Below are 15,649 nucleotides of genomic sequence, written 5' to 3' on the forward strand. Positions count from 1 at the left end.
TAAGTGATCTAAAATACGCCAATTTTTTTCTAACGCCTTATTAGATATCTGTATACTGCACACTTATTAACAAAATCTTTATTCCTCTGACTCCTGAAACCAACTCTGTAGGATTGTAAAGACTGGTATTTATGAGAATTCTGTGATTTTTCCCCCCCTTTTAAAGACGATATGATGCAATGGCTCTGATACATTTCTAGTCTTTTAAAATTAGGTCAGAGTTGAAAGATGGGAAAGGAAGCAGACAGCATGGTCAGAGAGTTCTAGTGCCATTTTTCTCAGGAGTGAGAGAAGAGGTAAGCAGCAGCAAGGTTATGATTAATAAGTTCAGTTAAGCCCATGGGAGAACCACAGACACCACGTAGCTGAACTTTATTGCCCATCTTCCTGAGTTTCAACATTTCAAAGTGAGTTTGAAGAGGAGAATATAATACTAACTCATGGCAGAGTCTCTTTAGAGCCAGTGACAAGAATAAACTATGTAAGTGTCAAAAAATGAGTCCTTTTAAACAAATATTTACTTTTTCTTGACTTTCATTGCCAAGAAATATTAGAGTGGAAGGCTAGGACAGAATGATTTTGTCTAGAAAATACAGGTAAATAATTATATAGGATAAGAAGTGAGAATCTATCTCTTCTTGCATGTTTCAGCTATTAGGCTAAAAAAAAAAAAAATACCCCAATCCCACATCAATAGCACACCCCAGAGGTGCAACAGCATTACGCATCACTGCCAGCACTGCCCAACTCCACAAAAATAACCCCAGGACTGTAACCCACATCAGATCGTATGCCTTCCCTCTGTTTCTCACATCAACTGGTTGCTGGGGATGAAACCAAATTAAATATTTCCCTCTCGTCCTTTGTAAATTATGAGAGACAATGCTGTGAAAATTAATTGAATTCTAAACAAACATGAAAGTTGGGAAATTTCTCCCAAAACCTCTTCAGCATCTCTCCTCTCTGAACTATTTTTAACATTCAAAGAAAATATTTGTTTGTATATTTTTCTTTGGGGAGGCAAGGGGAGGAAGGAGAGAAGATGAAAGGCCTGGGAGTGGGCGCTGTCTTTGAAATAAGCGGCCTCAAATACCCCTTTCATCTTCCAAGGGCTCCTTACATACCACGCATAAAAGAAATCCCCAAACCAACTCCAATCTAAATTAAATATTGAGGTGCATTCTACAATCACGGAGCCTCTGCAGAGCTGGGTCCCAGGTTTCAAGCTCCTTGAAGAAAGGCACTGGTGTCCCCCATACCTCCAACAACTTGAAAAAGCACTTCCTCCTTCAGAAAGCCTGTGATCCTCAAAATTAAGTGTCCATCAGGAACAGGATGGCCCGTGCCCTGAGATGGCTTCTTACCTCGGTTCAGGGTTGTTTCCCCAGATGCTACCTGTTACAGCATACCAATTCCGAGTCTGTCATATTAGCCTCTACCCACAACGGCTGCGCCTACCCTCCATCAGCCCTTTAGAAGGGTCCCTCACGATTACCAGGCCGCTGGACTAGAACTAAATTCCAACTTGGGAGCGCTCCTGTACAGCGGAATCACATGGGATGCTTGGGTCTGTTATCATACCAACCCTCTACTTGGTTTGACACACACTGAAGAAAACCCCACGTTACATTATAGCTTGAAAATTAGTTTCAAGAGATGCCCGTGCTTTGGTCATTATGCTTTCACGGAGGAAATGAAATTCACGCCTTAAGAGTCAATGAAAAGAAATCACCCTACACTGGAACAAAGCCCTAGATGCGGGCTTCCAATGAGGTCTGAGGAAGAAACAAATACAGAAGAGGCACTCCCAAAGGAAAACCCATCATCATACATGAGAGTGCCAACCAGTCCTTGCTCAGGAAGGGAGGCACGCTATCCCCACACCTCCTGAAAGCCCAAGGCCTTGGGAGAAGGCCTCCCCTCTGAGAAGTGATGGCTTCCCAAGAACAACAATGGCCCTGACAGTTTTTCAGCTCCACCATTAATTTTCCATAAAGAGCAGTTTTCTCGATGAGCGCTTGTGTCAGGCAGGGCCTGATGCTTCAGAAACCTGTAATTATTCTTGGCTCCCCACCCCCCACAGCCTCTGCACCTGTGTCAGTTCAAGGCACCAGCTGGTCATGTCTTGCCTCCTGCCTCTTAAGGGGGTGGGGTGGGGGTGGGGGTACGAGAGCCTTCATTGAAAACCCAAACTCACATTACTTGTCTCTTCTTCCAAAATGCAAAAACAAAACAAAAAATTTAAACTCACCAGTCTCATCCCTTCCCCCAACGGGTCTTGCCAAAAGAAACAAATAAACATTAATTGGCTAGAGAGCCTTCATTCAAACCAGAATTACTGAAAAACACAGTTAACAGGGAAAGGTCTGACAAGGGGTTATTAATCCTGTTTTACAACCCACTCTTACTCAACCCCCGCCTGCTCCCGATAACTTTGCACACACATGCACACACCCTCCCCAAACTCCAGGGGCCCCTTTGCACTGAGTGGCCAAGATGGGAACATGCCGAACCCATTACATCATCTCCCCTGCCTCTCCCAAATCACTTGCACAGGCTGACTCAGGCTACTGGGAAGTTTTTTTTTTTTTTAAAGCAAAACTCATTTCATTGACTTTCTTCTGGAATACTGCTATATCCTTCTCAGTTGGATTAATTAAATACACTTTTCCCCTAACCCCCCATACAAATACATACATGACTGCTTCTTTTACCCCAAAGCACAGCTGCACACATGTACAATGTACAGATACATGTGTGTGTGTGTGTGTGTGTCTCTCTCTCTCTCTCTCACACACACACACTCCAAGTGTGAATTTCCCAAAACCAACAGGTTCAAATCCCTTGGGGATTCGCAATTCAGTGGCTGGTGATCATAGAGGATATTTTCAAATCCAAGAGAGTTTTCAGAAACTCCCACTGTGGAAAGGTAAAGCTGATGTGGGAGCACTCACTAGGAGGGATATTTGCTCTACTCCTCAGACTGTGTAAAACGGCAGCCCAAAATACAATGAAACCAAGCCCTAAACTGCTTTTCCTGCCATGGATGGTTGTACATTTACTTAATTTGAGGTACTTAGAATCAACTTCCCCAAATATTTAAGGCGACTGTGTATGTTCCATTGTGCTGCTGATTCCAGGTAAGGAAACAGAGCGCCCTGTGCGCAAGAAGGGATAGAAGACAAGGGGTTAGGAGTATTGGCCTTGGAGCCACACTGCCTGGATCCAAAATTAGGTGACACTATTTACCAGCTTGCAATGCTGTTGGGCAAGTTACTTAACCCCTCTGTGCCTCAGCTTCCTCACCTGTCATATAAGAGTGTGTGAGAGTCCAATCATTTGATACATGTCAAGTGCTTATAATAGCACCTAAAACCCATACTATGTCTCCTGTGGCTGTTACCTAGCTAGTGTTAATTCACTGCACTTCCAAGAAGACAGTAAATATAATCAAATGTAACAATGACACAGAAAGGGAAGATTAAAAAAAATACCAAATAATTATCAAAGTAAAATAAACCCATTGTATATAATAGGGGACTCTGGCTGGGTGACATATCTCACTGAGGGTTCAGTTTTCTCTTCTCCCAGGCAAATGGACTGGACTTCTAAGGAACTTACTAGTCCAGAGTTCTACGTTGCTGTGAAATAACAATAGAAGGTAGAGACCAAAAGTGAGAATGGCTCATTTAGAACAGGCTCAAAGGAATGAACACAGGCTCGGCTGCCCAGTCGTGTGGTGAGAGGAAGGAGGTTGGAGACTCTAGAAGATGGTTCTTGGCCAGGACACAGTGGAACTAATTCTCTGGTTCCCCAAGGAGATCAGCCTCACCAGCATTTAAACATAAACTTCACTGGAATGGAGGTTCCTCGGACACCTGGAATACTACTGAATCATGGCCTGTCTCAAGGACTTATCGAATGAGTGAATGAATGAATGAATCAATGGAAAAACTCCTAAACAAGGTGGTCAAAAGTCAACAGTGGTCACAATCCTGGGCAGGCAAGAGTACCAGAGTATGATGAAAGCCAAAAATTCTTCCTTCTTAAAATAAAGGACATCAGAAACAAAGTATATGCATTTATTACCAACATTTCTTGTAGGATATAGCAGTATTTTAAGATCCAACTATAGGTGATATTTACTTGTCTCCTTGGTGTTTTCGTTTGAGTAAAGAAATCTTTAAATGTTTACTGTCTGGGATACATCCAGTATTCTCAACTTAGAGGCACATTTAAGTTCTTAAAATGCTATAGGGCAACCCTGGGAATATGTACCGGGGTAGAAAGTAAAAACCATTTCCTCACCTAAGAGAGTATCTCCCTCTCTTCTGCTATGTCCTTTTTTTCTCATCTGACCTCCAGAAACCACCAGGAAGAGAAGCGATGAAGACAAATAGATAAGATGCAATTTTCAACTCTCATTCTTTATTGATGAAAAGAACCTGACCTAGGAATCAGGCTTGATCTCCACTTTCCCCACACTGTCTCTACCCTCTCCACTCACTAAACTACTGAACCTGAACAGGGTGTTCACTTTCTTCTCTGCAAAATGAGTGAACCATACTCTCATAGACCACTTCTAGCTCAAAGTACTTGCTGACACCCCTTCCGTAGCCTGCCATCACACATACTCCTTGCCGTGGCCCATTCCTCTCCATTCCCTTTAAGATTCTACAGGATCTGGCCCTGTTCTCCTCATCTCTGAGCCCTCTCTCACTCACACAAACAGACCAGGCTCATACCTTTCTCAGAGCCACAGTGCCACTGTTCCACAGGTCATTGCATACCTGCTTCCTTTTAAATCTGTTACGTTTGGGCTTAATTGCCACCTATTCAGCATCCTTCTTTGATCTGCCTAAAGTAGCCCAAACAGCCTCTTTGCTCTCCATCACACTACCTTGTTTTATTTGCTTTTCACGAAGCCCTGGAAAGATCCAAATTATTTATTTGCATGTTTATTCTCTATCTTTCTCTACTGGGATGGAGGTACCAAGAGAGTAGAGAGTTAGTCTCATGTGTCAAGGAATCTAGTATAATACCTGGAAAAGACACCCAAAACATACTAGCCGAATGAATGAACAAGTGAACCAGCCAAGCCATTAATTGATCTTGGAATTCCAAGGAAGACTAGCTGGTCTATCCTAAATCTGTCCTACAATGTCTACTTTATTGGGACGAAGGCTTCATCATCATTTCTCCTCCTCAGCTCAACGTTCAGCACTGAGATGTCACTCCCTGATGTGCATTCATCAAAAGGGAGTAAAATGGAGCCTCTTCTCAAGACAAAGAGATCAATCTTGGGTCCTTAAATCTGCCCATTTCAAACAGATGCCAAAAGGACATTTCTTCCCAGCAGTCCAAGTTGCATCATATGCTCCAAGTGTCACTCTCGCTCAGATGAACAAAACCCACCCCTCGCCTGGCCTCTGCACCAGGTGCTTATTAACTGGTGCCTTGAGGGAATAGACTAAAGGTCGAGGCTCAATCCACTTTATATCATGTATTCCCATTTCTATCACCTGAAAAGGCCTCCCTAAGAAAGGCAACTCTGGCCACTGGTCTCCAAAGCACATTAGTGGTCACATCAGTTTGGTCCCCAACACTGGCATCCGTATTACCAGCAGTCCTTAAAAGAAGAGGTTCATTCAAATCTAGCAGTCATCAAGAACTTGTGTTTTCTGTCACCCTAAATAGTGTCACACACCACTTACATAGGTGAGGTCCCCAGAAATTCCCGTTTGGGCACATTCTGGTGACTTTCCCACAAATTCCTTAACACAGAAGAATTTCATTCCTCTCCATTCCCTTTAAGAATTTTACATAAAAAGATATCTCTACTGAGAGGTGCTATTTATTTCGGGATCATTATTTCACAGATACGGAGCCCTCAAACACTAAACCTGGAAGTGAGCCAAAATCCAATTAAGAGGGTATGGCGTTTGAACTAGGCAAGAACTAAGGGTGAGAATGTTGAATATAGCTGTACAGGGTTTGTGTGTGTGCATGCACACGTGTGTCACTGACAATGAAATGTAGATTCTTTTTCATGTATTTCCGAATGCCTTTCTCTAAACCTATCATTGTTCCCAGAGCCACAAAGCTGGTCCTTTTCTTGTTCATTATGTTAGGCAATAGGAATCTTTCACTGCTGGCTGGACAAAGGTGGGGGGAAATGAAGAGAACGTTTTCCATCATGGAAAGAAAAGTATAACTGTGCTTGGCCCATTTTGGAGCCGCATAACAATGTTGCAGGTTTCAAATGAACAATTCAACCCAACTTGACAGGGAAGAATCGAGTGCTGGGGCCTTGACATTTGGATTCCAGTAGCTCGGGCCCCTTGCTTAACCTCAGGTGGCTCAGCTGATATCGGGTGACACGCACTCTCAGGCACACCAGATCCTCACTGCAGAAGAGACACTAATTTGAATCATCACTGCCATCCCCTCTCCCCATTGTTCCTGTCTGAACCAATTTCCATACAGTTTCAAAGAAATCATCAGCCCATGCAAAGGGGAAATCCCAAAGGAACAAGAACTACATTAGCAGCATAAGGGGGGAAATCTAATTTCCAATCCAGTTGCTTTGTTGTTTCAACCTCTAAGGAAGGTTCCTACATATGCACAACATAAATTAAGTTTTAAAACACCACCGTGATTCAAAATTAACAAAAACTCTCATGGGGGAAAAGGTGGTTCTTGGTACAAATCTCCTTATACAATGAGGGTCAACTCTACCCAGAGCTTGTGGGTGGTCTGTGTCTTTGAGATCTCAATCATCTCAACCAACAAAATATTTTAGAACAGGATATATTCACTGAAACCAACAGACTTGATGGTAAATGAATTCTCAGTCAAAGCAGTACCCACATTAAGAATTCTTAAACTACCTTGTTGACAGAACTCACCAAGACGTATTCTAAACACTGAGATGGTCCAAATTAAGGATTCCTTTTTGGCATGACAGGCTATGCCAATACAATTTCCTAGTACCCTACTTGCTGGAATAAAATTCATGGCAAGACACCAGTGTGACTACATCATTAATTAACTTGAACCACATACCGGAACATTGCTGCTAATAAAACTCCCCTATAAAGAAAACATGTTTTCTCTACTGAGAATCCTGGAATGTGGGCCCCAGCAGAGACACTGCCTTAATTAAGAAGATACTTTGATGTTGCTTCTCTACCTGAAATTTGGTCATATTTGGCTGGATCTTCAATAACTTGAGTTCTTGAATGTGCTTTTTGGAAAAAGAAAATGAAAATGACATCCACACTATCAGGATGTACAAACAACTATGTGAATGAAAGGATCACTTTCGATAAGGTAGGGGTGCTTTATCTATGCAGTCCTTAAAAGCACAATCTGAGCTCTCAACCCACAATCCACTGAATCAGAGATCTATAGAAACCTTTCATTTTCTCTAGAAAACAGGCTGACAGAATCAGGAACAGAGTCATAACTATAGCAGCCAGATGAAACAGGAACTTTTCTAATCCAATCCACATGAAATGACATCTATTTTTTTACAGAGAATGCCTATATAACTTCTGAAAATGCTTATCAACATTGGTCATGTAACCTTGGAGTCCCCAAGTGAGTCCCCTGGGTGAGACCACCCAGGCAGCACAGACTAAAATCCCCATCCTATTTATGGGGAGCCTAACCTAGTAAAGAAGCCAGCAGCCAGATGAAACAGGAACTTTTCTAATCCATTCCACATGAAATGACATCTATTTTTTTATAGAGAATGCCTATATAACTTCTGAAAATGCTTATCAACATTGATCATGTAACCTTGGAGTCCCCAGGTGAGTCCCCTGGGTGAGACCACCCAGGCAGCACAGACTAAAATCCCTATCCTATTTATGGGGAGCCTAACCTAGTAAAGAAAACTGGGTTTTCCACAGTTCTGTAGCCATACTATCAATAAGGCCAGAAACAGAACCAGAAGTTTCTTGGTGACTTTCTGGCTTTTTCTGGTCCAACTCTAAACCCTCTACCAGGACCCAAAACATTCTAGAAATTCAATGAACCATCATCCCTCAGTAACCCTGAAGGAATAGGATCCTTGACCAAGGTTCAGATCTCCCCAAACTGGAGACACAACACTTTATCACAAGCTTCTCAACTACATATCTCTGTGTAATTTCTCCCCAGTAAGACTGGAAGAAGAGCCTTGGTTTTGACACCACCCTTTATTAAGAGATTCCCGAGGTTTCTCTGATGGCTCTATATCTTGCTTGGATTGTTACAAGTAAATAGGATTTCAATCATTCCAACCCATCCATATCAAGTGTCATTGTTGAGAAAGAAAGAAATGAAACTAGTATCATTTTTTTTTTGAGAATTGAGAGAACTTATCATAATTGTTTACTGAGGACCTAATTTTATTTGTTTATTCGATAATATCAAATAAATAAAAACTAGAAGTCATACATTTTTTAAAGGGGAATTCAAGCCTGTTATCCAACATTTAGTAGAAAACATCCTAATTGTAATAAATATAAAAATACAAGTTTAAGTAAACCAGATTCAATATTTGTCTCACCCAGTGTCCTTCGGTACAGTGGTTCTTGGACCATTTTTTAACACCATCATTATCAATCACTCTTCTCTTTTGTTCAAGAGTCAAACAGAAAACACAGCTTTAAAAAGGACATGAAAGGAATAGAAGCAGCAAGAAGAGGAGAAAAAATAGCAGCAGTGGAAAATAGATGAACAGCAAGCACCTCATTCCTATGTAAAAATCCTGGACGCCAATAGCTCTTATCAGGTTACACATCTCTAACCAAGGGAATCCATCAAACTTTGGACATATCAGCTCAAGGGCAAAACTGACATTTGGCCCTGTTCCCTACATGAAACCTGAACATTAATTTTAAAAGGGGGGTTTTTTTTTTTTTTTTTTTTTTTTTAAAGATTTTATTTATTTATTTATTTGACAGAGAGAGATCACAAGTAGACAGAGAGGCAGGCAGAGAGAGAGAAGGAAGCAGGCTCCCTGCTGAGCAGAGAGCCCGATGCGGGACTCGATCCCAGGACCCTGAGATCATGACCTGAGCTGAAGGCAGCGGCTTAACCCACTGAGCCACCCAGACGCCCTAAAGTGGGTTTTGTTTACAATCATCTGGTAGTAATAAACTAGAAAAGAAGATGGTCAGTGGGTGAAGAACATTACTGTGATTCAGAAATGTGTGCTGGTAGAAAACCATCTTTGTTTAAAAAAAATCAGGTTAATTTAATATTATATTGGGATCCCATACCTAATCAATCTGATTGGTTCCTTCAACTTTGGGATTTTTTTAAAAAATAAATACAGAAGGTCAAAGGCAGTGCACTGTCATGGAGAGAGTATAGACCAAAGTTGGGAAGACTTTAACCAGCTCGTCCTCTGTAATTACCTTTGGCCTTCCTCAAGTCAGCTCCTCTTTGGTCTTTGGCTTCTCATGATCAAATCTTGCTTGCCTAAGGGAAACAAGGCATGAGGAAGATGGGATATACTACTCTGATCCCTCTGTCTGTAGGGGTGCCATGTGTCCAACTATCTCAATTTCAGACTCTGGACTGCAGTTTCTGCCCCGTCTCTTAGAATAAAAGGTCCCATGATACAAGGCCACATGGTTGCCCTTGAGGTGCTGAAGTAGATACGTGTTGTTTCTACAGATGCTTTCCTCCAGAAGTTAACAATGCCCTTTCTGTTAAATCTAGGTCAAGATTCACAAACTCAAATACCTACAGGGACCTAGAGGATCACACCCCTTAGAAAATTGGCAAGGAATATGACTATAGGGACGGGTGGGAACTATGGTGAACATTCCCCCCAGTTTTCCATCCAATCCCTTATTTAAGGAGAAACCCAGCTTTCAGCAGTCTTCTACTCAGCCACTCTTGCCTGGCACCACTCAGCCTAAATCTCTGCTCTTAACAAGAATCCTGTCACAAGAATGGAAATCTGCAGAGGCGGCACCATGAAATGTCATGCAGGAGACAGTAAGAACTATGACAAATCTCTAAGAGCCTGGAGGTCTGGCACCAAGTTTTAAACTTCCCTTGGGTTAACACACAGCGTTTGGCATAATCAGCTGCTTAATAAATACTTCTTAAATGACTGTTTTAAAATCTTAATTAAGAGCCACTATTACCTCTCACTGCGTGCTCTTCTCTGGAGTGACTTGATCAGACTGGTAGATTGTCCAACAGGATAATGACCAAGGAGAAAGAACTCTTCTAGGATAAGCAGGTTACACCCACTAGAACTTTGCTGGCCTTTCACGGAGAAGGTAGTATATCTTCTATTTCTTTTAAATAAATTTAACAGTTATTTACTGAGCTTGCCACTTTATACCAAACGCTTTGCTAGAGACTTCAGGGAATCCTGGAGTTCAATATCTGCTGGCAAAGGGCCCATGGTATAGTAGGAAAAGAGGGATAGAAATGCAAACAATTAAAGATAACAAGGTATATGAGCGTCTAATAAATAAACAAAGTGTTATGGCAATATAAGGAAGGAACAATTCACTCTCCTGGAGAGGTCAGTGAAGGCCATACGAAGAAATCACACTTGAGCTAGACCTTGCAAAATGAGTGAGCTTTTGTCAAGTAGAGAAAGGGAGCAATGGCATTCCAGAAAGCACATAGGACATGAGCAATAGTGCAGACACAGGAAAGCACCCCTGTGTATTTGGAAAAGGATGAGCAGTCTAGGGGTTCCGATGCATGGGGTACATGTGATAGGGCAGCAAGAAATGCATCTCCAGGGCCTAGAAAATGCCAAATATTTCTGGCTGATAATGCTCTGGCCTCAGGGCCTTCCCTCTCCCTTGTCACCCCTGTTGGCTCTGGCTTCAGCCTTTATACTTACAAATAGCAGCGGCTGTTTCTCTAGCTGCTCAGTAGTTCAGGGAAAGACTAAGAGCTCAAAAGACAGCAGTGAAGCCCAGTGGTCATATTAATGTTGCCCAGTAATATTCCTGAACCTAAATGATTGAAACGATCATCTAAGGCACTTTCCTTTTCAGATTTATACTCCTAATTTAAAGCACACATATAACACTCCTTAAAATGAGAAAAAAAGAAGACAGAAATAAATATTACACCCCCCCAATCTTAGTTTAAAAAAAAAAAGCTACTGAATCAAGCACAGATTTAAATTCAGCCCTGAGTATCCTGGAGGCCAAGGCAAAAAGGTCCACAACATGTTAAGAAATTCTCATCATCAAGTAAAAGAAACATCAGTTCGTCGGAGATCACTTGATCTGTGCACACCAGGTTTAAAGCAACAGAAGAGGACAAGAAAATGTGAAAAATGAGGAAGAAAGAACAAAGGAATAAAGGGGATAATTTAAAAACATATCTCCCACCACCTTTTTTTTTTTAAAGACGTAAAATTCCCTCATTAAAAACCATCAAATGTTTTGGTGGTGAGGGGGACCAAAGGTTCAGTGCCTGGATATGTTTTTCTCCTTTGTAGTCTCTCTCTGTTGATGTTTTTCTGGCTTTCTAAGCAAAGAGGAAACCTCACCCATTCCTGTAGACATGCATTTATGACCACATTCTCCTGGCCAGTAACCCTCTGTGGCTCCTTGAGGCACTTCTCAAGGGTGGAGCATCAGCAACTGGATCTGTTTCTGAAGCTACTTCTCCTACCTCTCAGGTTGAACACTGGCGAGCTCCGTGAGGGCTTCAGGGCAGAGCTAACTCATTAAGTACAAAATGTGCAGGCACATTTGACCTTTGGAAATCCAGCCCTGGTTGGAAGCTTCCAGATTCAAAACAAAAGCTCCAGGGCTGGATAAAGAGTTGGAGGAAGCGCTCTGTGAGTGCTGGGCCCATCCCCCACATATCCCCCAGTGACTGAGAGGCTCATAAAATCAATAGAGCAGCATTATTAACTTTGCAATATCATAAGAGAAGGAAGGCTTCATTCTCTGCCCGGGTAGAGAGAGAAGACAGGGAGAAAAGGGCTGGCTTCAAGGAAAAGGATGCTTCATTAAAGTCTTAACTCTGGGGAGGCAGCTGCCATGTTAGTTCAACAGATGAATCTGGTGTTGACGGCCTCCCATAACAATGTTGCCCTTGGTCAGGAGTTAGAGTGAAAGAAAGTACAGCTGGACAAAGCAAGGTCTGCATGGCAAAGAGTTTCTGTGTGGTACCAACTTTTACAAGGTAATGCCAGGGGACTAACCAAAGATAACATTGTAAATACATCATTCAGATGTGACAGTCTTTCATCTGCCGTCCCAGATTTTAAAGCATCCCATTGTTGCTAATTTTTCACTCAGTTTTCCTGGGTTACCTACAAGTACCAAAATAAACATGTTAAGTGTTTCCACCAAAAGAAAATACAGAGCTATTGTTATACCTGAATGGAAATGAAAGCACCAACTCTATACTCGTGTCACCTCTAATTTGCTGAGGACTCCCACTCAGCTGGGAGACCACTGCCCACTCACAGGTCAAACGCCCCAGTTCCACTGCTTCCACCACTGAGTCAGTGTCACCAACAAACCCTGTGCACACCCAATGACCAGGGAGGGGTTCATTTCATCTTTCCCTTAATACCACATACACGTTAGTCTCTCCTTTATCCTGCCACCATCCCTCAACAGTGATAGTAACTAGCATTGCCAGGCTGCAAATTGGCAGACATTAAAGGTAAACTAAATTTGCAGCTATAGCTTCATTCCAAAGTCCTTCGTCCAATCATACAGATCAAGCAAATGTCTTATCTTTGTAGAGTCATTATTGCCTTCAGCTTCTCCATCTAGATAGTAGGTTAAGTATCCCCTATTGCAAATCATACCTACATCAATTCAATCCACTGGCTGCTAAAGAAGTATCACACTTGTCAGAAAGTTTTTTCCTTTTAACCACATACCAAGCCAAAATCAGACAAATACAGCTTGATACATTTATTGATACTATTCACATCACTCAACAGGGACAATGACAACTTGCCAATCACTCCTGGGGAAGAACCTGAGGAAAGAAATGCTCATAATATATATATTTAAAAAAAAAAAACAAAACAAAACTGTCACCAACTGCTGACCATAAGCTACCTCTTGAGTTTATGAATACAGACTTTGTTACAAAGGATGTGCAAAAAGATATCATAAAGGCCTCCGCTGACATGCGTAGTCATAATCTCTTGCCTGCTGCTATTTGCTATGTAACATGGAAAGACTCTTAACTCTTCCTTTCCTTTACTTCCCTCATTTTCTTATCTGTGTAAAGAATAACATAAATGTATTAAAAAAGAAGGTTACAAACAAAACCTTTAACCAGTAATACACTTACTCAATGCCAACAATATCTCTAGAATATGGAATGTAAGGACTTCTTTACTTATCAAGACTAAAACTCCAGCCACAGACATAGCAGGGAAGTTAGAAACCCAAGAGACTTGTAGTAAATGAAATAAAAGTATCTAAAGGTTCTAAGTTTTGCCAACCCCAAATGTCTGCTCCATTTTAGATTCCTTTTGAGTGGTAACTGTAAACTTCCAGGAAAACATTTTGAGAACATTTGGGGGAAGTATATAAAAGAGCTGTGAGATGAACAGGAAAATTCCTTGACTATTTCTGATGCGACTGAGAAAGTCACTAAAGAAATATTCTCTCTTGGCATCCTGTTCTTTTCCTTATATCCCGTCATGATATATACTTCTGGGTGTATTTATCTTCTGGGCCCACTGCTAGACTCTAAACTCCACAAGAGCAGGGACAATGTCTACCTGGGTCACTACTGTATCCTGAGCACCTAGTTCAGTGCTTAGCACATAGAAAGCCCTCAGAAAATAGGAAGGGAAAGAGAAAGAGAGGGAGGAATTGAATGTATGAATTAAAGAGAACCAGGAGAGTGATGCCATCAAGAAAGCGTCATGGGTTGTTCTTGACTTCACTCCTGTCATAAGAGGAGCAACTAACAACTATTGATAAACAAGACACCACTGAGAAACTCCTAAAGAAAGAGAACCCCCCCCACCAAAAAAAAATCACAAAAGAAAAATGAAGCGCCTCTACAAAATTAAGCACTCTCTACTTCGTTCCCAATAATCTCAAAGGTTTACTATGTCCCAGTATGATTATCCTAATATGTTCATCCCCTGTTAATGGATGACATACTCTGATCATCAAGGCCAGTTGACTTCAGGGACTAGGGCTGAGTTCTGTTCTGATGTGAAATAGCCAAGAAAAGGCAGGTGGACAGATGGACAGGTCAGGGACAAAGTAGTCCCCATAGCCAGAGCATTTTAGAGACATGGACTTCTTCTGTTCTATTCTCTCCACGTATACCACTCTTCCATTAAGACTTCTGCTCTCTATAGTCCTCAATTTCTTCCCATTTTCAGTTACAGGTGAGGTTGGTAGAATTCAAAACCCACTAGAACCAAATACACTTTGGGTCACTCCCCTTCCCTCACTACTCCCAGTCTCTTTCTGGCAGGGGCTTCCTACGTACCAGGGCCAAGGATAGGGGACCCTTGCTCCTTTTCCCTGAGTCAGACAAACCAATGTAAAACCATCTCTGAGACCTCCTGTCTTCTCTCCTGCACCCTGAGCCCTTCCCCTTGCTTTGTGAGGCTCCTTCCTCCCCTCCTCTAGAGGCATGCTGCTCCCTCTTCGTCAGACTTCATTTTGGGTAGGGGGAAGCCCTTCCCTTGCACTTTGTTTCCCTGAGGGCTCTCCTCCCCCAGAAATAACTGCTTTTCAGAATATTCTAGAAGCAAAGCTTCTCTTTCCTTTTACTTCCTTTATTCACTCCTGCTCAGGTAAGAAAGTAACTGGTGATTGAAAGGAAAGGTAAGGTAAGGAAAGGGGAAAGTAGGGGGAAAGGAAAGGAAAGGAGAAGAGAAGAGAAGGAGGAGGAGGAGGGGGGAGGGGGAGGAGGAGGGGGAAGGGGAGGAGGACGGGGAGGGGGAGGAGGAGAAGGAGGAGACGAAGAAGAAGAATAAGAGGAGTAGGAGGAGGAGAAGGAGAAAGAGAAAGAAAGGAAAAACAGTGCAGTGCTCACTCACCTCTGTTCAACCTGACCCCTTCCTGGAGGGCTTGATTCTATCAGATGCCATGTGGGAAGCACCTTGGGAACAGGTAGGCCTGGGGAATCCTGGTGAACTGCTGTTTGGTGGACCACACACCTTCCTGGATGGGTCCGCCCCTAAGCTAGCAGGATGTGGGGACAGGGTAAATACTGGGAAGCCAGAATGAAATGGCCCTTCCCAACTGGGTCTAAATCCAATTTTATCAATGATAAACCTGATATTTAACCTCTCTCTCTCTATGGTTCTTGTATCTATTTTCTAAAATAGGTTAGGGAGGGGAGAAGCAGACTTCATTTACTGATTGCATGAAAGAACAGCAATTGTGCTATAATTATAGGTAATTTTTAACATTCCAAATTATCGATCTTTCCAAGAAGCTTGGTAGTTTTTAAAGTAACATATAAGACTTAAAAAAAAAAAAAAAAAGAAAACAAAAAACCATATAACAAGAAAAACATAAGAGGCCCATTATTCCATCACCTGGACTGCTCTTTAAAAAAAAAAAAAAAAGAAAGTAATGAACATATGCAAAAGCAAAGACATTTCAATGGAACAGAAAGGATATAAAACGTAAAAATGGGGGTACCTGGTGGCTCA

The 15,649-nt window shown here is 42.0% G+C and overlaps 1 protein-coding gene across 4 annotated transcripts in view; it reads right to left on the minus strand.

Moving 5' to 3' along the window:
• The window catches only part of KLF7 (Kruppel like factor 7), a 90,271-nt gene that overhangs the window by 56,173 nt on the left and 18,449 nt on the right, over nucleotides 1–15,649 (minus strand). The window contains exon 1 of one of the 4 annotated variants that reach the window (XM_045078652.1): nucleotides 2,252–8,906. The exons of the other annotated variants lie outside the window; for them this stretch is intronic. Coding sequence (XP_044934587.1) covers nucleotides 2,252–2,302 — 51 coding nt within the window. The 5' untranslated portion in view covers nucleotides 2,303–8,906. Of the gene's footprint in view, nucleotides 1–2,251; nucleotides 8,907–15,649 lie in introns of those variants that run through there. 4 annotated transcript variants of the gene reach the window in all.

This window comes from Mustela putorius, unplaced genomic scaffold (assembly GCF_011764305.1).
Source record: "Mustela putorius furo isolate JIRA1106 unplaced genomic scaffold, ASM1176430v1.1 tig00000275_pilon_pilon_pilon, whole genome shotgun sequence".
Classification (NCBI taxonomy): domain Eukaryota; kingdom Metazoa; phylum Chordata; class Mammalia; order Carnivora; family Mustelidae; genus Mustela; species Mustela putorius.